Source organism: Choloepus didactylus, chromosome 15, assembly GCF_015220235.1.
Source record: "Choloepus didactylus isolate mChoDid1 chromosome 15, mChoDid1.pri, whole genome shotgun sequence".
Classification (NCBI taxonomy): Eukaryota; Metazoa; Chordata; class Mammalia; order Pilosa; family Megalonychidae; genus Choloepus; species Choloepus didactylus.
The window spans coordinates 19,161,507-19,184,076 of record NC_051321.1 but is presented as its reverse complement, the minus strand read 5'-3'; the positions used below and the strand labels follow the sequence as shown (position 1 = coordinate 19,184,076).

General features: G+C 49.1%; 1 protein-coding gene across 4 annotated transcripts in view; it reads right to left on the bottom strand.

Moving 5' to 3' along the window:
• Nucleotides 1-11,307, bottom strand: part of AFAP1L2 (actin filament associated protein 1 like 2) — a 108,304-nt gene extending 96,997 nt beyond the window's left edge. For 2 of the 4 annotated variants that reach the window (XM_037804612.1, XM_037804613.1), the window contains exons 1-2: nucleotides 10,923-11,307; nucleotides 5,556-5,609 (exon numbers count right to left, since the gene is read on the bottom strand). In XM_037804612.1, the coding sequence (XP_037660540.1) occupies nucleotides 5,556-5,609; nucleotides 10,923-10,938 (70 nt within the window). In that variant the 5' untranslated portion in view covers nucleotides 10,939-11,307. Of the gene's footprint in view, nucleotides 1-5,555; nucleotides 5,610-10,228; nucleotides 10,247-10,922 lie in introns of those variants that run through there. The other 2 variants (XM_037804614.1, XM_037804615.1) reach the window with 2 other exon arrangements.
• Nucleotides 11,308-22,570: the final 11,263 nt, after the last annotated feature.

Sequence of the window (22,570 nt, the reverse complement as noted above, 5' to 3'; positions counted from 1 at the left end):
CTGTCTGGAGCTGTAAGGAGTGGAAGAGGGAGCCAAGCTCCCCAAAATGGGTGCTCCCCACATCCCTCTCACCTTCCAAGGGTGTTTCCCAACACCATCCCTTTGAACCATCTTTGTTCTGAGATGACTCCCAATTCTGTTATTAGGGAAAGGGAGTTGCTTCCCAGGGAGCGAAAATTAATGCCCAAAGGCCGGTGGACTCTTTTAAGGCCCCCTTAGGACAGGAGGCTGACACCTGCACACCACCAAGGCTGTTAGTCCAGTTGCACTTGAGAAACGAGGCTGAAGGCAACCTGCATCCCTGCCCTCATCCTCGTGAGCGAGCCCCATCAGCAAGCCCAGAGAACGTGGGCTGCCGGGGGCCTTACCATCGACGATGGCCTTTTGGCACCTCCCAGCATACTTGAGAACACTTGGGGATTCACACCCTTACCTCAGGGTCAGAGAAGCAAAAAACCACATGCTAAGAGATTCACAAATAACTTAGAACTCCTGGAGTCTCCTTAAGTTGTGAGCGGAGACCTGGAGGGGTGTGAAGGGTGGGAGGGAGCCGTGCTATAGAAGGATTTGGTCTGAAAAGCAGCCGACGAAATTCTGAGAACCCAACGGCCTTTCCCACTCTCTGGGGACTTGGTGCCTGTGAGTGGCTGTAGCACCTGGATCGCATAACGCTGGCAGATTTGCTCCCAGCCAGAGCTGTTCACAATTACATTCACCAAACCAACAGCACAAGGGCGGGAGATGGATGCTTGCCCACTGAGAAGCCAGGAGGTCAATGGGAAAAAATTATTTTAGTTAATGTTAAGCCTTCGTGTTTGAAACTTTTATCCAAACAATGGTGACGTACTCGTGCTCCCCCCATACGGCTGCCAATCTCCTGAGCCTAATTTCCAATGGGTTTCAGGTGGCTGTGGGCAGAGTCCCACACACAGCTGGACTGAGGACGGTCCACCTCCTGGTAGTTACCGGCTATTAATGCTCTCGGAGGACCCACAGAGAGGGGACTAGAACTCCTTTCCCCGGGAATCCTAACCACCTTGACACCAGCCTTCCCACCTGGCAAGATCCCACGGGCAGCAAACGGTTTGGGCACTGAGGGCTGGGCACGGTGGCACTCGTTGCAGCAGGGCATGGGCAGCAACCTCCTCAGGCCAGGTGAAGGGGCAGGGGCCACACAGAACAGGTTTTCCTTCAGGCCTCCTCTTCCAGGAGGAATGAGACGCTCCTCATCAGGCTGGGCCTGAGCCCACTTTCCCTGCCCTGGCTCTGAGGTCACAGCTCCTCTGGGGAAGGCTGGACTTCCAGCCCCTTCTGGCCATGGAAATGAGAGCCTGAGCCCACCAGAGACCTGGGGACCAGGAGAGGCCCCTCTTCTTTCTCAGTTTCTCTGGTCTCAGATTCGCAGCGAGAATTCCTTTTCTAGAATCAAGAACCACGAGGCCTGAATGGAGCCAGCGGAAGAAAAGAGAGTGAGAAAGTGAGAGCATGTCAAGAGGGGAGAGAAAGGGAGTGAAAGGAGAGCAGAAGAGCAGAGAGCGCAAGAGTGAACGGCAAGTGCAGTAGGGGCGTGAGCCTGTGTGGACACACGATGGGCCCTGAGGCACCCAACGGTCAAAAGCCTGATGCTTTTGTGATTGACCTGCTTGGCTACAAGCTAACTTTTGGGGCATCTGAAATTAGTGAATCAGTTTCCACTGTCTCCAGTGAGACATGAGCCTCACCCAGCTCAAGGGCTCCAAACACCCACAGCTGTCATACCACAACCGTGGCCCAGCCATGCAGACAGCACCACACAGGACCGTCACACATGCCACAACCCTCAGCCACAATCCCCCATCTCTACCACATGCTACAGACAGGCGTTCCAACTGCACCGGTATCTGCTGAGGACTGGGGGCACTGCTAGGAATTCAAGCAGTAGGTATGAGGTAAGTGAGAAGTCACTCATTGCTTGCTGCTTCTCCCCCAAATCTGCCGTTTCACTACCCTTTATCTCCTTCCATGTGTGCAAGAAACCGCCAGGCAAAAGCCACAGGGGATGGTGTCCATTTTTATTTCATCAAAGAATGTTCTAGAAGGGGGAGCCACAAAAGGTCAGACAAGGCAAAGGGTTGCAGGGTGGTGACCACCTGAGGCTTATGAGGAGTCTGGGACGGGAACTGAGAATGTTACCCCCTGAGGAGGGGCCCCAAGCAAACTTCCCATCCAGTGGTTCCCAGCCCCAATACCAGGGACACCGAGCACCGCCTAGCAGAGTTCCTTCCAAAAGGGCCACATTTGAATTTTAGTAAATCAGCTCAATATGCTCTATGACTAGGGGTATTAAATAAAAGAAGTCAGTGAAACCTCCAAACAATAAGCTCATTCAACACAATCTTTTTTTCTCCCCCCATCTGCGGACTTGAATACAGTTAACATGAATAAATCCTGTTGTGCAAAACTGGGGAAGAAAAAAGGCCAGGGGGGCGGGGTGTGGAGGATGGAAGGAAATGGCAGGATTCCCACTTGTTGGTCTAACAAGAACAGGAAGGCTAAGACCGTTCCCCAAACCCAAAAGGATGCCAGTTTAAGAGGGTAGCCCTGGGTAGACGGTGGCAACAAATAGCTTGCAGTCCAGGTAAGGTCGTACCTGAAATTTCCCCGCCCAGGCAGCTTCTCCTCCCTACAAGGCACCCTCCCATCCTTGCACTCAAGCTAGAAGTGGGCCCTTGGGTTGCCCCAAACCTGGCCCTTCTGAGGCAAACCAGCCACAAGCCAGGCCTGATGCTATATCAGGGAGTTTCACTCCAACCTTTTGCAAAAGCTATGTCTTGCCCAATTACTGCACCAGTTATTATTCTGTAATTTTTCCTGAATTACAGACAGGTGACACAGCCCTTCCCTTGTGGGGAGCAGCAGCTTGGGTGTGTTTGTGATTAAGAATTGCACATGTGAAATTCTTCTGTGTAAATCACTGCCATAGATGACCTGGGTCCATGCGGCCCTCGTGGGTGGAAGCTGACAGCCTCTCAATGCCCTGTACTTAACCAAGATGCAAAGACAGACCCAGCTTCCCGGGCCACAGAGCCAGAGAAAGCTCACCTGAAAAGCAGGCTAATTCTACATGGGTTTTGAATGGAAACTACCTAGCTCCTAAGATTCCACTGGAACCACCTGAGTGACACTCCTTCCCTGTGGGATTCCAGATCCCACCTCCTGCACCAGTGCAGAGGGGTCCGGCAATTCTGCCTTTGTCTCATGAGAAGTCTCCCTGCCTGGAAACAAGGGGGTGGACCCCTTATGGCACATTGGACTAGACACATCATCTGGATAAGTCATGGAACTCAAAATCAATCCCAGCTAGTCCAGATAAGCAGGACTGCCAGAAACGAAAACTCAACCAGGAAATAATTATGGTACAGACTTGGGCACTCAATTCCAATTCAATAACTTTATTGGCAAAATAAAGACTTGCAGAAAGGCTGCCAAAGTCAATACATTAGACCCATGTGTGAGTGGCCGCAGAGTTCCCAGGGTGGGGAACCCGGAGCCAATGCTCCAATATTCCACAGCTATCCGGGGCGCACATCCCAGGCCTGGGTTTTGGGGGAGGGGCTTTTCCTTTGCTGCCTCCACTTTTACTAAAGGGAGGGAGGGTTTCCACCACCACACTGTTTTGGAGGACCCTGGCAGGTCACGGGCCCTCACTCTTTTGGTTTTGTACCAAAATTTGTCATCTTCTGCTTTACCTCCACGGCAGGCCCGGCCACATCAAAACCTCAGTTTCTATTTACAACCCGTGATGACCACCACTGCACTTGGTGAATTCTTCATCTTAAACCACAGCATCGCAAATTGCTAGGCTTTTGTGATTTTTTAAAGTCAGCTTTACTGAGGTATAATTTACACACAGCATTAAAAAATTGCCCTAAGTACCCAGTTCTGTGAGTTTTGACAAATTCATATAGCTGTGGAATCACTGCCACAATCAAAATATCAAACATTTCTATCATTCCAGAAATTTTCTTCAGGCCTCTTTGCAGTCTATCCCTTCCCCCATCCCCAGCATCTACTGTTCTGTTTTCTTTCTCTATAATTTTGCCTTTTCCAGAAAGTCATGTAAATGGAATTATTCAGTACGTAGCCTTTTGAGTCTGGCTTCTTTCACTTAGCATACTGGTGTGTGTTACTAGTAGTTAATCATGAACCGCTAATTTTTAAGACTTAGACATTTACTTTCTTGTCAAAGAGATGAAACGATTGGCTCTAGCTCATCTTTGCAATGGAGAAACCAAATTCTTGATTTAGTGGCTTTTAATAAAGCCAAGACCTGTGAAGAGGGTGCCAACCCCTCCAAGTTGGCCAGGACTGAGGGATTTCCTAGGGTGGGACTTTCAGTGCTAAAACCAGGTAAGCCTCAGGCAAACCAGGACAGCTGGTTACTCTATCTGGGAAAGCTACCCATGAGGGCATGCTCGCAGCTCAGATTCCTTCTGATGCATGGAGGTTGTTCTCTCTCTCCCAGTTTAAACATGAGCAGAAGGCCGAAACACAATCTGCCGGGGCCGGGCAGCCGTACAGAGCTCACCAGACTCCGCCAGGCCCACAGCTGCCTTTGAAGTCCCTGGGAGGGGCTCAAGGACATGAGAAGAGAACTCGGGGTCTGTTAGAGAACTGCAGAGCAGGGCTTCTGTGTCAGCTCCCCTCCCCTCTCCTCCCCAATACTTAAACTCCCACGGAGAGACGTGACGCAAATGTGCCTTGTGCTCGTTGTTTTTTGCACCAGCTCAGTGCAGCGCCGCTGGTTCCCACTGTTTTTCTATACATTGTCCTCCCCCTCCCCCTTCAAAGGGTGTTTGGTTAGTTTGTGTTGAGACCAGGGAGAAGATGAGAACCAAGTGATAGGAAATTAGTAAAGAACTCATAAGTTCTCATAAGAATTTAAGGGCCTCTCCTATATTTACTTATCAAAACATCAAAGAAAAGGCCAGCTGGACCAGGAGGTGGTTGGACCTACAGAGTTTAAGAATGAGCCAACTGCTTGCCTACCGCATTTCCAGGTGGACTAAAAGGGAATGCATGGGTGCTGTCTCTGAAGCCGAGTTGTCTGGCAGCTGGCAATGCATCCCCAACTCCCAATAGCTTCCAAAGGCATGGGATGGGCCTATCCGGTGCCCAAGTTAGCTGTGAGGACTTGCACCGAGAAGGTAAGAAGTTAGGGGAGTCAGAACCACATCAGATTTCAGGGTATCTGTTCCCGTTTTAACTTATCTTCCTTCTCAAAAGTGCTTACCGGAAGCTCTTACAAATTATCCCATTAAGCAGCCTGTGAGGGAGGTTAGTAATCACTACCCTACAAGGCCCAGAGAGATTACTTGACTTGCCCAAGGTCGCACAGCAAGTTAGTAGCAAAGGCCAGATGAGAACCCCGAGCCCCTGAGTGCGCAGGCTGGCGCCCAGCTCCACGAGGTCCCTCACCCATCCATCCAGGGTGTGGGCCGAGCCGGGTCTGTGCCCTCGGGAGCCCTAGAGGCCAGGTGAGCTGCTGCAGAGGGCACAGGCAGGCTCATACTCACAAGCAGAAACCTGCAGGATCCTTCTCTGTACCACCAGACAGCAACACCTCTGTGCTGGAACAGACAGAAACAAGGCTCAAGTCGGGGAGGGCCAGGCTGCCCACTGCAGGGCTTTCATCTCCGCCCCTGGAATTCGGCTTTGAGATTTTCCTTCGTTTACCTTTGTGAACAGGTCTGCTCTTAAGTGCCAGAGCATGGGAGAAGATGTGGTCCCTTTGCCTGAAATTCATCCACAGCCTAATTCCCCAACCATGTCTTAGCACCTACTATGTGCCCAGCAGGGCACCAGGTGCCAGGGAGGGACACACTGGGCGGAGAAAGTCAAAGTCCCCGCCCTGAAGGGGTTCCAGCTAGCTGGGGGGACAGGCATGTGCACACCTAATCACAAGCCAATGTGACATTAACTCAAATATGTAAGTATCTACTGTGCACCGGGCATTGATGGGGCGATAGCAACAGTACTGAGGGAACCCAGAGGGAGTCAGGGGGGTTTCATGGGAGAGGAGACACAGGGACTAAGAACTGAAGAAGGAAGAGTTTCAGGGAGCAGCCAGCCCTTCCTGGCTGAGGGATCCCCATAAGGAGGGAATGAGTCTAAAAACGCTTTGAGCACTTCCTATAAATAAATCCTTGCTGTTCTTAGAACAGACCTTCTAACCCTTTGGAAACTTGGTTCTCAGTGATACTATACCCTGCTCCTGACTTTGAGTGGTCAGAAACTCCCGTGACCTGCCCCCGGAATGGGAGGGACCGACCCACTGTGTTCAGAAGGTGGCTTTGGGCTTAAGCAACAATCCCCAGAGACACTTTCACACAAGAGGCCTTGAGAAACTAAGTCCTTGCATGGCCGATGGCATTCTCGTTCCGGCTAAGCCTGCTATTCTCTAGCTCTCAACAGGAAATTGGTTTTATTTATAAGAATCACAATCCTAAACTGACCTTTGTTGGGCTGGCCACCCCTACTCCCTCCCTCGCTTTCCTCTCCTCCTCCAGACACATCCTCCCTCCAAGGATTCCTCAGTGACCACAGAGACTACCCTGGAAGAGGCCTCAGGCAGGCAGATGAGGAATGCTGGGGGCCGTTTCCTAGATGGGGCCTGAGGCCGGGGGAGGTCGAGTGGCATACCCAGGGAACACCAGGGCTGCTCCCATCTCAGCCCGGGGCTCTGGGCAGAAGATACAATCCTCCCACGGTTGGGAAAAAAGTCTCCCTTCTCTGAATGATTGAAGTCTTCAGAGCAACATTTCCCATCATTAAAGGGATCTGGGGGGAAACTAGCACGGCTTCCTCGGCTTTGAAGCGCCTCTGCCCCTCCTGGCCCTTTCTTTGTGCTTGGAGCCAGCACAGTTCCCAGAGCTGCCCACCCCCTCGGCGGAGTGGAAGGGCCCTGGGCAGAATCTCCCCTCCCTGTCTGGCCTTGCAGCACCAAAGGTGTTCTCTCAGTACTTCTGTTTCAGGCCATTTCATGCCCAAGCATGGGAGGGCTCCCACACAAAGAACTTCAAAGTCAGGGTCAAGAGCAACAATGAACAATCCCTAAGCTTAGAACTCTCAAGCATTGTATTTGAGATGGTTTTTAAGCAGCGTTCCCATAGCCTTTTAAGGCCTATAATTCACTTTATAGTTCTTACATTAGATTTCTGCAGGTATTTCAAGGTTTGGTTAAAGGATATCATGTGAACATGGAGAGGGTATCCGTTTCCCCATACTTGCTTTTAACTCTCCAAGCAAGGAAGGTATTTATAATTGTTTTTTTGGTTTTTTTTTTTCCTCTCCAAGGAAACATTTTTGGGTCCATGGTTCTTAACTTTGGCTACACAATAGAATCACCTGGAAACCTTCAGAAAATACAATGCCCAGGCCACATCCCCAGACAAATTAATTCAGAATATCTTGGGTAAGGCCTATACATCCATTTATTTCTTTAAAAGCTCCCAAATGATTCCCATGTATAGCTAAGGTTAAGAACCACTGCCTTAGGGAGAACTTCAACAAGAAAAAATCTGATAAATAACAAATACAGGTGATACCTGAAGGTGAAATGAATATGACCAATCGGTCAATCCCTTTAGGACATTAGTTTTTCTTTTCCAGAACTTCCCTGACCACAGATCTCGGGATTCCCACACAAGCTTTCAAGTATCTGTACTGGCTCGATGCTTCACATCTGTACCTCCCAGATGTCCGAGAGCTAAATGCCCACTCTTGGGAAATAGGTGATCAGATTCAGAAACAAAAGAACATAGGAAAAGAATGATTACACTTTCAAGTAATTACTGGGATTCAAATTAAAGGCTGAGTATCTCCAAGGATGGGTCCAAGGATGATGCAATTTCAGGAAGCTTCCAAAGGATGTCCCAAGGGTGACCCACAGACAGAACAGTCATATTTGGCCTCAGCTGCACTCACCAGCTGGCAAGCAGTGGGAGTCGGGATCTCTGATCACAGGCCACGCGTTCAGCCAATGGGCTCACGCACAGTGAGATACAGTGTCCTTATGAGAGCTGCCATGTAAACACCCAAGGACAGGGACCTTATCAAGACCTTAGCCCAGAAACACCGTAGGATTCAGCACCACTTCCTGGGCATTTTGTAAGGGTCTTCCTGCTTATACAACAACAAAGAGCTGCAAAGCAAGATACATCAACATTACCATGACTTTATGGCAACTCTCATAAAGGTTCCATCCCTCTTGTTTTTGCGTGAGAAAGCCCTGGTTACTAGGAGAATGGCTTGGAAGGGACTGGGGAGAAAGTTTGGAAATGTTTCTACATTAGACACAGGGTGATGTTCTGATAACCCTTTAGCTCCAGACAGCTCTTTAAGTTCTACAAAACAATGAAAAATCAGCCCAAAGCCAACTGGTAGGCTATTTTTGGAGCATGTACAATATGTAGCAAGCAAGCTGACAACATGGGATAAAATAATATCTCCTACATCAACTGCTTTTTATGATTTACAACTTAGAGAAAATGTTTTTGAAAATCTGGAAACAGGGACAAAGCATTCTTATATGTATGGAAGGAGAGCTCAAAATTGGGAATTTAGAAACATGGAGCAAGGCATTTAAATAAATGAAAAAAATGTCCCAAATAATAAGAAAATTTCCTTTATAATTTTGACAATGTTCTGAGAGTCCAAGTAAACCCAGGTTTTCCATTTCACTTTGTTGTTCAACTACCATGCCTAGTCATTCCATAATTATTCAATCCTACCTTTAAAAAAAAAAAAAAAGCCCTCAATCTCCGACAAGCAAAAAGCTACCAGTTCTGGTCAGGGTTGCACTGGTTATTCAGAGGGGGATTCCAGCTGCTTCATTTTGCACAGACCAACTATTCAGTTCAATGAGCTTTCAAAGCACAACTCACCTGCCTCTCAAGAGAATGGGGAATTCTAATCCCAAGCAGGAGAAATCCCCAAATTCCTCAGCTGAAAGGTGTAATAAAAGTATCAGTAGCACGACACCAGCAAGATTTGAAATAAAGATGAGTTGGATTAGTTCTCTCCAATACAGATGATTCTCAAATTTACCCTTTTATCACTCTTTGCCTCTGATTTATTGCATAATGATGTGGCAGACAGACACCTGTGTTAACCAAGACATAAATCCTGCAATCTGGAAACGAAGCTCCCAGGAGAAAAGATAACCAACAACACTTTATCAGGTCCAGGATCAAGCCAAAGCTACTGACACAAAAACCTTTAGATCAAACTGAGCGTTTGGAAGAATCCCTAACATGGAGAGATTAATATGCTGATTTGGGAAAGGAGCTGCAACTTGGACCTTCCAGGCCCTAGCCAACAAACAAAAACCCAGGGAATCGCACACTCTCTGAGGCAGAAGGGGCCCCAGAGGCCTGCACTTCTGGCCAGGCCGGCAACTTCAAGCCTCCCAAAGGGTGAAGGCCCGGGGTGGAGGAGGGAGCTGCAAAACTGCCCCTTTACAAGGAGAGGGAGGGCGGCTTCCTCAAATGTTCTCAGTGCAGAAAGGAGCATTCAGTCTTTGCAACACAAAACTGACGTGGTCCCAGCAGATTTTGAGACGAAAAAACCCCACCAGGTTAGAAATGTGAGAGAGACCAACAGGCAGGGTTCACAGAAAGAAAGGGAAGGTTGCTAACCAATTTCACACACACATACCCAAACTTTCCGTGCTCTTGGTAAAGACCCTTTCCTTATCGGAGAAGCCTGTCTGGGATTTAGGTCTTTTGCCTTCACCTGAAACCAGGTGACCCAGAGGAGAAGCAGTGGGAAAGTCAAAAGACGCCAGTTTAGGGAACTACAGTCTTCTCAAAGGGATCCTTTATGTCAGCTTCAGAAATTAGAAACCACTGCGAGTGAGGTTCCTTGGGAATCTGAGCATTCTCCTTTATTGCTCTCTCTCCCGGGGGAAAACAAATATAGAAACAGTATTTCCTCTCGAAAGTTTGGCAGAAAAAACATTAGCAAAAGAAAGTATAAAAGGCTTTCCCAAAGAAAGGGGGAGTGGGGGCACCCCCAGCGTCGCGATTAAGGGGCAGCTGTCTGAGCTCGTTTTTCAAAGAATCCGCAGCCTGAGACTTCAGCCCCGGGGCTCCCAGCACTGGTGCGAGCTGGGCACCAACAGAACCGAGGCCGTCCCGCCCACCAGGGTTTGGCTAATATCCCAGCCCCGGCCAAACCCAAAACTCACCCAGCCGCGCACTGGGCTAAGCCCGCGGACCCGGACGCCTCCAGGCACTCCACTGCGGGTACCCTATTCGCTCCCCAACTCCTGCTTGGGGATGGGGGAGACAAAAAGGGATCGGAGAACGCTGGAAAAACGGTTTTCCGGGCGGCCCCTCCAAGCCCGCAGCCGAGCTGCGCGCCCACCCTACGGCCGAAGCGCATTCCCTCCCCGCCGCGACCCTCCTCCACCTCCACCGCGCGGGGTCTTTCCTGGAGTCTGCGGGAAGCCCCCCACCAGCGCCGGTGCCCGGGCGAAAAGCCCCAACAACTCGCCTCTTTGCCCCCAGCACGGTTCCGATCCTACTCTGGGCCGCCTCTGCCCCCGGCACCTGTCGGGGGTGGCCGGGACGCAAAGTGGGGTGACTAGGCGCACGCTCTCCCCCAACTACCGATCCCGGTGCCTCGCGCCCGAAAGGATCAAAAGGCGGGGGCCGCGGCTGCCACCTAGGAGCCCACCGCCCTGCCCACTGAGCCGCTGTCGCCCCATTCTTCGGCCTTGGTCTGGGCAGGGCGGTGACAACCGGCTCTGCTCACTTGACTCCCGACGGGAAGGGGGACGCACGGGGTGGAGCCCCTCGCCATCCCCACCTCTCCTTCCCTGCGTGGTGCTGAGGGAGAAGGGAGAGTGTGCGCACCGCGCCGGGACCCCTTGACCTCACCTTTGTACCGCTCCATCGGGGCCGCAGCGTGAGCTCTTGCAGGCTCTGGCTCCAGCGCCGCACTCACCGCACTCGGCTCGGCGCCCGGGGCCGCCGCGCTGGCCCCTCCCCGTGAGGTCACGCTCGCGGCTGGACCTCCCGGCTCGGCGGCCCGGCCCCCGGAGCCGCGCCCTGGTCGCTCGGACCCGGTCGTCTCCCGGGCGCGCTGTCCCAGCCGCGGAACTCCGCTCCAGTCCCGGCGCGCTCCCGGCCCAGGATCGCCTGGCGGTGCCCTCACGTCCGGGCGCCGGGTGCGGCGGGAGGGAGCGAGACTGGGACGTTCCCAAATCCTGGGGGTGGCCCTGGGGAGGGGCGGGCTCGGACTGGCCTCCAAAAGCTGTTCTCCTGACTGCCCGGGGTGCAGACCCACTGCTGCAGAGGAGGAGACGTGCCTCGAGCGCCTCCCGCTTGACCCCCAGGCCTGAGCCTTTGCTCTCGGCCTTTCTCAGGAGGCGACATGGAGGCAGGGGTGGGGACAACTGAGCTCTCACCCCGCGCCTGTCCCTGTTCTTTGAGGATCACTCCCACCCTCTAGCCAGCAGCTGCCAGTCACGCACACATTTAAGGCACGTGAAAACACTCACTTGCTGCCCTCCACCTGCGCCCAGTTTCTCCGGTGCACGTTGCTCCCGGCTCTCCTGATGCCTTCCACCTGCGTCCAAGTCCCCCGGGGCGCTGTTGCTCCAGGTACTCCTGAGAAGGGCTTGAACTTGCAGGGCCACCTCGACAAGGATGGGAGCACAGGGTCGGGGCCGGCCCAGGACCTGACCGCCCTTGGAGAGGCAGCATCTATCCCACGGGGAGCTCAGTCGCTGCTCTGGCTCTCCACCTTGTTCCACCAAGCAGTCCTTTACCTTTGCCACCTGTCCCCAGTCCCTCAACTGGCCCCCAAGTCCTCTCCATCCAGCCCCCCAAAGAGATCCATGTTTTCCTTTAAACTTTATGGTTTAACTTTAAAATCTCCATCACGGATGTGCTGGATGCTTGATTTCTCAATGTGTCTTCCCCAACTTCCTTAAAAGAACATTTAAGGAAACTTTATTGTTTTCTAAAAGACTTTTAATCCCACCTTGGAAAAACAGATTTAGCTCTATCTGGAGAAATATTTTTCTCAGTAGTAAGAGCAGGTAACAGGGACCCCTTCCCACAGCCAGGTGTTGTGCTAAGGGCTGGAAAGTCACTGCCTTTCAATTTTCACAAGGATGCAGGTGCTCTTTTTGTCATCATCATCATCTTCATCATCCCTGTAATATAATTGAAGAAACTGAGGCTTAAAGAAGTTAAGCAATTTGCCCAAAGTCACACAGCTAGAAAGGAGCCAGGTAGGCATTAAACCCAGCCCTGTCTGCTCTCAAACATTCATTCACAAAACCTTGGAGCTCATAGGAAGTACCAGGCTATTTGTTACTGTCTTGTGGACCAGGCAGACACGTGCACAGTGACAACCCAGCCAGAGGGTGCTCTGATAAGATGGAAGCACAAGGGATTCGTGTCAACCCAGCCAGAGGGTGCTCTGATAAGATGGAAGCACAAGGGATTCTAGGATCCCATGGGGGGGGGGTACTGGCCCAGCCTGGAAAAACCTTGGAAGTCTTCCCAGAGGAGGTGATGGCTGAGCAGTCTTAAAAGATAAGTTAAAATTAGTGAGGTTACAGGAAAAATGGAATGGGTATGGCCTTCCAAGCAGAAAGTACAGCAAGGAAAAGGATGGGAAGGTGAGCCATTTCAGGGTCAGTGTCAAGGGATGTTTCCACTTTGCAGGAGCCTAAAGGGAGAAGCCTGGAATAAAGGAGGTGAAGCCCGAGAGGTGGGAGCAGGCCTGCTCGAGGGTCCAGAATTCCAAGCTGAGAGACAAGGGGATGGGACTGCACAGAGGAGGATGGGTGCCTCGGAGATTCCTCAGAGGCTGGTTGACTGCAGGAGGCCGTTGCACCCGTCAGGTGAGAGTTAATCGGGATAGTGGTATCAGGATGAGGGGGAAGAATATTCAGGAAGCTCAAGGCAGGTGTGAGGGAGAGGGAAGAGCCGGGGATGATGCCACGGTTTCCAGCAAGTTGGGTGAGGAGATGGGCAGTGTCACCACTCGTGCATTTAGGCAGTCCTCAGATATTAGCTGCAGCCCTATTACACATCAGGTGTTACCAGATGGACAAGGTTCTGCTCGTATGGGGGTGCTGTTGGGGAGGCTGGGCACAGAGCTGACAATAAATAGAAAAGGAAATGAGCTCCCCTGAGGCAGAGACAGAGAAGTGGCAGCAGGTTGGGGTGCTGGGTTAGAATCCAGCACCTCCAGGGTAGTTGCAGCCCTGGGCCTGAGCCTCAAGCTCATCCTACATTATTCCATTCCATTCTCTCAGCCACTCTTCCACGTGAGCGGGGCTTTCAAGAAGAAATAGAAACCTCTACCAACTTGGAGGAAAAATGGACATTGTGGTAAGAATGCTGACATGTCAGTCAACAAAGGAGAGGAAAATGGGGTTCACTGGGCCTGGTGCAAGAGGAACTTTCTGGAAAACAGGCTGGGATGGAGGCAGAGTTTTCTCTGTTTGGCTTTTTTTTTTTTTAATTCAGTTTTATTGAGATATATTCACATACCATACAGTTATCCATGGTGTACAATCAGCTGTTCACAGTACCAACTTATAGTTGTGCATTCATCACCCCAATCTATTTTTGAACATTTTCCTTACACCAGAAAGAATCAGAATAAAAAATAAAAACAAAAAAAGGACACCCAAATCATCCCCTCCCATCCCACCTTATTTTTCATTTAGGTTTTGTCCCCATTTTTTCTACTCATCCATCCATACACTGGATAAAGGGAGTGCAATCCACAGGGTTTTCACAATCACACCGTCACCCCTTGTAAGTTACATTGTTATACAATCATCTTCAAGAGTCAAGGCTACTTGGTTGGAGTTTGGTAGTTTCAGGTATTTACTTCTAGCTATTCCAATATATTAAAACCTAAAAAGTGTTATCTATACAGTGCGTAAGAATGTCCACCAGAGTGAGCTCTCTACTCCATTTGAAATCTCTCAGCCACTGAAGCTTTATTTCGTTTCATTTCACTTCCCCCTTTTGGTCAAGAAGATGTTCTCATTCCCACGATGCCGGATCCAGATTCTGTTTGGCTTTTTGTGTCCTCCTTTTCTCTCTTTCCTCCTTCTTCCCTCCCTTTCCTCATCTTGCAGATAGCCCAGCATGGCACCCACCCTCTGTTCTACAGAATGACCCCTTGTGTCTGGGCACTCACCAGTGGGTCTTGATTTTCTTTGAATTTCACAGGGAGAATCAGATTGCTCAGCTCATCATTTTCAAATGAGTCTCAAGTCTCTGGTCACTGGTCACCCCTTGGCCAGATTCCATCATCTCTGGCAGTCAGGCGGGGCCAGCAGGGTGAGGTTACACAGTCCGGCTCCCACCCAGTAGGGGCTGTGTTTGGGCCATCCCTCCTGCAAGGGGGTGAGGGTGGGGCCGGCGAGACCAGTAGCCATAAAAGCAAAAGGTAGGTATTAAACTATCTGCTGTCCACAAAGGAGGAAACAAAGAAGTTAGGTAACTCACCCAAGTCACAGCGCTAAGTGTTCTCTTTTTCAGAAATAGGACTCACAAATCAGCTTTTCTGGCTCCAAATCTGTGCTTTATCACACTCCTTAGTTCAGCTTTCCCACGCCTCTAACTGGATACAGCTTTACCCCAGTAAATCCTCTGGTAGCCGTCTCTGTAAGCACTTCCTGTCCTGCAGGCTGGGGGCAGCTCAGTATCTCTGAAATGTCTGCTCCTTTCCCCCACTCATTCCAGCTCCTTTAATTACCTCTTGCCTAAATCCACTCTAGTTTATTGACGGAGATTTGGCAAATCCCAGAGTCTCTAAACAAACAAAAATCAATCAAAAACGTATGCAGAGTGAATTTAAAATGGGATTTCACAGTCCTTTCCAAGAATGAAACCAAAACAATACACTTAGAGCCATCAATAGGAATTCTAGGCCTCTCAAAAGCTAAGCACTGCTTCCCCCTCTCTGCAAAACCTGGCTGCGGTTTAACACTTTGCAACTTCCAGGAAGAAGTCACTCCTGTTCACGTTCAAATTCAGATTCATTGAGCCGCTGGCCGCCTTCCTGCTTGGTCTCTAACCTCAGGCTGCTACGACACCCCCACTTCAACCTACACCCTCACACCCCAGGCCCGGGTTCAGAAATGAGTGATTCTGACACAGACTGTGCTAAAACCAAATTGAGTTACACCATCCTAAAGTCTAGCTAGTGGGTGCTTCCCAGCAAGCTCAGCCGAGGGTGGGGGCAGCTGAGCAGTCCTCCCGGTAAACTGGATGAAGGTGTCAGGGACTGAGAACTGACCACCAGAGGGCCTGTTCGCTGGGGATTCCTAAACTAATTCTCAGCAGCAGAGAAGTTTCTTCAAGGAAAAGGTGGCTTCTCCAGCTGAGGCAATGGGGGGGGGGGGGGTATTTGCTTTACAAACTGTATCCTGTTTAATTTCACAGCAATCGGGCAGTAGAGATTATTGCCCTCATCTCCCAGATGACCCTTTGACACATGCCCAAGGTCACAGCTGGGCAGGACCCAAGCAGTTCCATTCAAACAGCGTCTCAGATCCACTTCTTTCCAGGCCTTCATTTCAGAGTCATCATGTTTTGGCCAAAGCCATCCCTGCATCTATTCTCAACTTCATCCCTAGTCATCTTCCTGAGAACATGTGACTATGTTAAGTTACACAAAGAAAGAGATTTAGCAGATGTGATTAAGTTAAAGGTCTTGTGATGGAGAGATTATCCTGAGTTATAAATGGAAGAAGGAGTTCAGAGTCAGAGAGAGATTTGAAGATGCTATGCTCCTGGCTTTAAAGAGGGGAGAAGGGACCATGAGGTAAGGAATACAGGAATCCTCTAAAAGTCAGAAAAGTCAAGGAAACGGATTCTCCTCTCGAGCCCCCGGAAGGCACACAGCCCCGCCGACACCTTGATGCCAGCCCAGTAGGACCCATTTTGGACTTCTGACCTCTAGAGCTGTAAGATAACAAATCTGTGTTGTTTTAAGCCACCAACCTTGTGGTAATTTGATATTGCAGCGATAGGAAACTAATACAGGGCTTTTGTATTCTGGCCACTGCATTATACCGCAGAAGAGGTCTGTGAGCCTGAGGATGAATATACTTGCTGAGGTCACACTGTGAGTGTGGGCACATGGCCCAGAACCCAAGGCTCCTCACACCTCCTTTCTGTGGCCCAAGAGTCCTGGGCCTGGGTTCCAGGTTTCCTAACTCATGCAAAGGATATACCACCACCCTTTCCTCTCCCACTCTGGAAAGCACACTCATGCTTTTATAAACTACCTGCCACCCTCCAGAAGAAATCAAGGATTCACACCCCCTTTCTACCTTTCTCACCTGCCTCCTGAAATCCCACATCCACTCTTAGCAAGCCTGCTCTTAGTTACTAAGAATCTCAAACTCTTAACTGGATCTCATCTCCAGTAAATTAGGGTCAGGGGGCACACAGGGCCAAATTCTCCAGTAATCTTCCCGCTGAAATTGGAGGTTCTGTAACATGGCAGACAGATGCACCCTTGTTCTTTTTCTCTCACCATTTCTCTTTTCTCTTTGCCTGACACTTCCCCTGGCCCATCTCCAAGTTCTTTGCCTCCCATTCCTGCCATGGCTGGTAGAATATTTTGGACCTGGTTGGAAACTTGGAGTCAATAGCCAATCCAGCCTTGTGTGCTGAATTAGGGTTGCAGGAAACCAGTGAGATGCCGGTGCCTCCCCAAAGGTCCCAGCAGCTGATGGGTGGCATTGCCAGGCACCAGAGCCCAGCCGCAGAATCCCAGCCACTGCCCCTCCACCCCCCTTCTGCCTCCCCTCGGGGCTGGCTGGCCTTTTTCACTAGGGAGTGCTTAGTCCCTGTCATCCCAAGTGAGACAGCTCCTCTGAAATTTGCCTGAATTCCAGTTCCTGGGCATTTGCCAGGGTCTTCATGTTGGATTCACATCTTGAAATTTTTTGCTGGCTCTTCCTGTGATTGTTATGCTCATCAATTCTCAGGCAAAGCTCATGTAGAAATGCAGCCAGACCAGAACCGGCAGCCCCACAGTTTCCTCAGAGTCTCCAGGCAGAGTCTTCATAGGAGAATCATTCATTCATTCGCACCTGGAAGCAGTGAGCACTTCCCCATCAGCCGAGTGGTGCTTTCCCCCTTCCCGACGGCCACTTCTGCAGAGTCCCAGCATGTTCCTCCAGGCCCAGCCTAGAGACATTCTTACTCCAGGAAGATTCCTCAGAACTTCCAGAAATCCTGTAACACTTTTTGATCATGATTCATTTTTCATTTACTTACAGAAAATAAAGGCCATCTTTTTAGGTCTTATCTCTCCAGATAGACTGTAAGATCCCGTGAGCAGGAACTCAGTAGAGGTCCCTAGGAATCCATCAGGGCTGGCAAACCAAGTGCTTAGGATGGTAGATTTGTTGATCCACAGACCCTGCCACAACCCTGCAGCGACCCTCATTGAGTCACTCAGTTCTCAGCAAGTGCTTCCCCAGCGCTGAGCGGCCTCTGCAGACTGCCAGGGCCACACCCAGCCAGAGCAGCTCAGCCTCTTAACCCTGCTCCACGGGTCAGGCTGAGCGTCTTCACACTCGCATCCCTGAGTTCCATAACACCACTCTCGCCTGCTTTCCCTGCCTGGCTGCTGCTTCTAGCTCCTTGGTAGAGCCTTTTTGAACCCCTGTCCAATGACAGGATGTATGGAGTAGAATTTTAAGTCACATTTTCCCCAAAGTCATCCACTGTGGGAAACAGGATGAAGTTAGGTTAGGGTCTGATGCAATCTTACAGACACAAGACTTTATTAGTATGTAATAAAAAGAGGTGGGCACCAAGGGGCTCCTGTCCAAGCAGCCCCTGGGGCAGTGGGGAGTAGAGAGGAAGGTGGGCTAGAGGGTCTCCCCCAACAGGGCACATCTGCTGCTTCCCCTCACCAAGCTGCCCTACTGCTGCACTCTCGGAATGTTTTTTCTTTGAAAGGGCATCTAGCTCAGCTACTCATTTTCAAGGTTGGAAATGGAGATGCTGAGAAGGAATGGCTTATCCAAAGCCACATCAGCAGCTAAGGGCAGAGTTGGGGCTAGACTCCAGGTCCCCGACTCGCAGCCCAGGCTTTTCCGGTCAAACTTGGCCAAACTCCCATCCTCCACGAAGGGAATGCTGCAGCACCTGGCCAAGGCCCCATCCCTGTTCTTTCACTCCAAGATAGTCCCTCCAGAGCCCCCAAATACCAGGATCCTCACTATGAGGACAGAGTCTGGCACTAGTAAGTGCCAACAAGCCATTCATGGAATGATCGAAATGAGTGAGGCGTCCTCGACAGCAGTGAGAGCACCCCCAGGGGACAAAACCTGGTGCCTGGGAGAAGGCAAAAAAAGAAAAAAAAAAAAAAATTGTACGTTATTGAATAAAGCATAGATATAATACAGTATATAAATAGATATATAGTATATCTGTGGTATTAAAATTTCATTGATGGGCAATTAGGGGAAAATACCTAATAAGGCTCCTGGGGTGGGGGAAGGCAATTGAGAAAGGCTGGGGAACACTGAGGAGTAAGTGGTTAGAATCTTCCCTCCACCTCTTTCTAGCTGGGTGACCTTGGACAATTGACTTAACCTTTCTGTTCCCCAGTTCCCTCTCTGTTTCCTCTCAGTCAAAGGGGAATTATACTCACATCATCGGTTGTTGTGAGGATTACATGAGATAATATTCATAAAGAACTTAGTGCAGGTCTGGTAGGTAACTTCACAATAGACATTAGATACAGTAATTATGAAGATTGCTGAAAGGGAGGAAGCCCTACCTCCCATCATAAGTGATAAGAATAACTTACGTCTCCCAGGGCAGAGAAAACTCAGAGCCACCTGTTGTTTCCATAGCACTCGCCCAACCCACAGTAGGTCCTTCTCTGTGCCAAGCATTGAAATTGGGGCTTTGGTTTTGACCACCCAGCCAGCCACCCTCCACCTGGCTGTGTGCCTGGTGGGGAGCAAGGTGCCCCAGGCTCTGTTGGATAGAGTTGCACCAAGCCTTTGAGGGATTTACAGCCTCAAACCCTCCATCGTCACTAGCAAAAGAGCCTCGCCTACTAAACCAGGGCTTCTCAAACTTTAACGTGTATAGTGATCACCTGGGGATCTGGTTTAACATGCAGACTCGGAGCCGGCAGGTCCGGGCTTAGACCCGAGAGTCTGTGCGTCTGACAAGCCCCCAGGTGCTGCTGCTGGTCCCGGACTCAGTTCTGGGAGCCGAGAATTAAAGCAGCTGCCCTTCCCCACAGCCAAACCGAGGAGATGGAGTTTTCCTTTTTCTGCAGATGACTGCAGGTTATTTTGACGTCCTATGGGGGCCCACAACAAAGTGTGTAGAAGATTTTACGCTGGTAAATTCTGGAACAAGATCTTCAAGGGGAGTTCACGCTGTGACCTGGGGTCACAGCTCCATCTGAGTGTTTTGAACACTGTGTTTCTGTGGGCTCGCTTCAGTGCTGCTGCTGGATCACACAGCCTTGCTTTAATTCATGATCAAAATACGTAGTGGGGAGGGAGGGGAGTAGGGAGGGAGAAGAGAGAACAGGAGAGAGGGGAGAGGGAGAGAGTGGGGCGGGGTATGTGGGGGGGCAGGGAGAGAGAGGGAATCATTTATCCAACTTCGTAGCTTCCTTTGGTAAACAGCCTCAGGTAGACACAATTTCTTCTGGCAGAAACATCTGAAAGAATGTTAGTGGGAATCGTTTATGGAGGAACCTGTTGCAGGGCAAAACATTTGAAACCAGGCCACTATAATCCTACAGTGTCTGGAGATGCCCTCCTGTCACATGATTAGAATTTTTAGTGTAATTCTTGTAATGTTTATGGAAGATCCCAGAGAAGAAGGGGTGAGGACGTAGGGTTCAGAGCTGGCAAGGAACAACAATCTTTTTTTTTTTTTTAATTAATGCATTCAAGGAGCAGTTTCCTCAGAAAAAGCATAACCTCTTGGCATGTAAAGATGTGGCAAGTTGGACTATTCAACTTGTGGGTATGCTCTTTGATCTGTCCCTTCTACCTGAGAGCCCTCAGATTCATGTCCTACCTCATACAACTATTATGGTGTCCCCAACTGGGAATACCAAAGTGGGGAGAGCATTAGAACCTGTGGCCCAGCCAGCAGGTGGGCCTCCTTCCGGGGGGATGCAAATATGGGATATACTTGGGAAGCCATGAGAAAGGTTTTCTTCAGCCAAGGTCATGTCATGATTCAGATATGTCCTTCAGAATATACAGTCAGGTTGTCTGGGTCAGAATCCCAGCTCCATCCTTTATGGTCTGTAAAATGGGGATAATACTACTACCTACTTCATAAACATTTCGCAAAGATGCAACAGGAAGAAGCACACAAAGAACTTAGCATAACATCTGGAATAGAGTGAGTGCTCCACAAATGGTAGTGAGGGCATTTAGGGAGAACTCTAGTCATGCAGGGGACAAGGTGGAGGGAAAAGCTGCTATGAGCTTGGAAAGTGGTTTTTCTTCCAATGCCTTCCTTCCTGACAAAGAGCCAAATCCAAGTCCCACAACCTAAACATAAGTGCATCCCACCCACTCAGGCTTCTTTCCCCACTTGCCACCAGGAAACAAGCAGCATGGACACGTCTGAGCCTCTTTTGCCGGAGCTCTGGAAATGCGCAGCCCGGCTCCTGGTCTCCACTTTCACCGATCCACCCCATCCTTCTGCATCTCCAGATGACTCTTGCCAGAATCTCTCTTCTCCCCAAACCAATTGCATCTATCACCATTGCTTAGCTTTATGGGTTTTTTTTTTTTAAACAGCAACAACAAAAAACCCCTTCATTTACATCTCCTTAAATTATTTGCTCTTTTTCATATTGGCTGTGTTTTTAATTGCTAAGTTGAGTTCTGTCTTATGATACAATTTTCACAACCATTTTCTTACTGAGGGATCTTTGGATGATTTCTAGTTTTCAATATTCTAAACAGAACATCTAAGGACATCTTTATACAGATTATCTTTCTTCCTTTTTTTAAACAGCTTTATTGAGATATAACTTACATACCATATAATTCACCCATTTAAAGTATACAATTCAGTGGGCAACCAATCCCACAACCAATTTTACAACATTTTCATCATCCTAAAAAGGAACCTTGTACCTTTAGCAGTCACCCCCATTCTCTTCATTCTACCACCTTTGCCTCCAGCCCTAAACAACTGCTAATCTACTTTCTGTCTCTATAGATTTGCCCTATTCTGGACATTTCAAATGAATGGAATCATGCCTAATTTGGTGTTTTCTGACTGGCTTCTTTTGATCGCCATGTTTTCAAGGTTCATCCATGTTATACCATGTAGCAGAACTTCATTGTTTATACTGCTGAATAATATTCCATTGTACGGATATACCATATTTTATTTATCCATTCATCAGTTGACTTACTTGTTTTTTTCCACTTTTTGGCTATCATGAATAATGTTGTGATGAACGTTCATGTATAGGTTTTTGTGCAGATGCATGTTTACATTTCTATTGGGTCTACTGTGTAATTTTGCCCTAATCAGGTGTTGCTCTCTGTGGTGTAACTCACATGCCGATTACGTTGAACTCCTTTTTATTGGTGAGTAATATTCCATTGCATAGATGATCTGCAGTCTGTTTGTCCATCCCCCAGTTGAAGGACATTTGGGTGGTTTCCAGTTTTTGGCGATTATGAATAATGTCAGTATAAACATTCACATACGGGTTTTTGTGTGAGCAAAGCTTTAGGATAAATACCGAAGAGTGGGATTGCTGGGTCATATGATAAGTAAATGATAGGTGTATGTTTAAACTTATAAGAGACCGTCCAACTGTTTTCCAAAGCGTGAAAGTTCTAGTTGCGTTGCATCCTTGCCAGCACTTGGTACTGAGAGTTCTTTATACATTCTAGATTCAAGTCGTTTATCATATATGTGATTTGCAATTTTATCTCAGTCTCTTGCTTGTTGATTCATTCTGTCAACATTGTCTTTCAAAGAGAAGCTCTTGGTTTTATTGAAGACCCATTTATCAATTTTTGTTCTTTTATAGCTCATGCTCTTGGCATCATATCTAAGAACTCTTTGCTTAACCCAAGGTCATGGACATTTTCTCCAATCTTTGCCTCTAGAAATTTTATAGGTTTAGGTTTTACATTTAGATCTTTGGTCCATTTTATTTCCTCTGTATCTTTTTCATCTGCTTTAGGCCTCAAGTCTATCTACTCTTTGCTTGTCTATGTTGCCCTCCATACCTGAAGCTCTCTGAGGCCAGGGGCTGTGTTTTATGGGTGTTGGTATTTGCATGAGGCTGAGGTTGAGTGCCTCCTTAAATGTGGACTCAGCACCTCACTTGCTCACCCTGGTTTTATTCAAGTTTATATTTTCCACAAGACCATGCACTAAACCTCTCACTTTAGATACTCAATAGATACTACTGAAATTTTAAAAATGAAATATTAAAGTGGCTTTAGGGCTGCTGGGCCCACTGAGAATGTAGGAAAATAGCACAGGTAGGAAAATTTGTT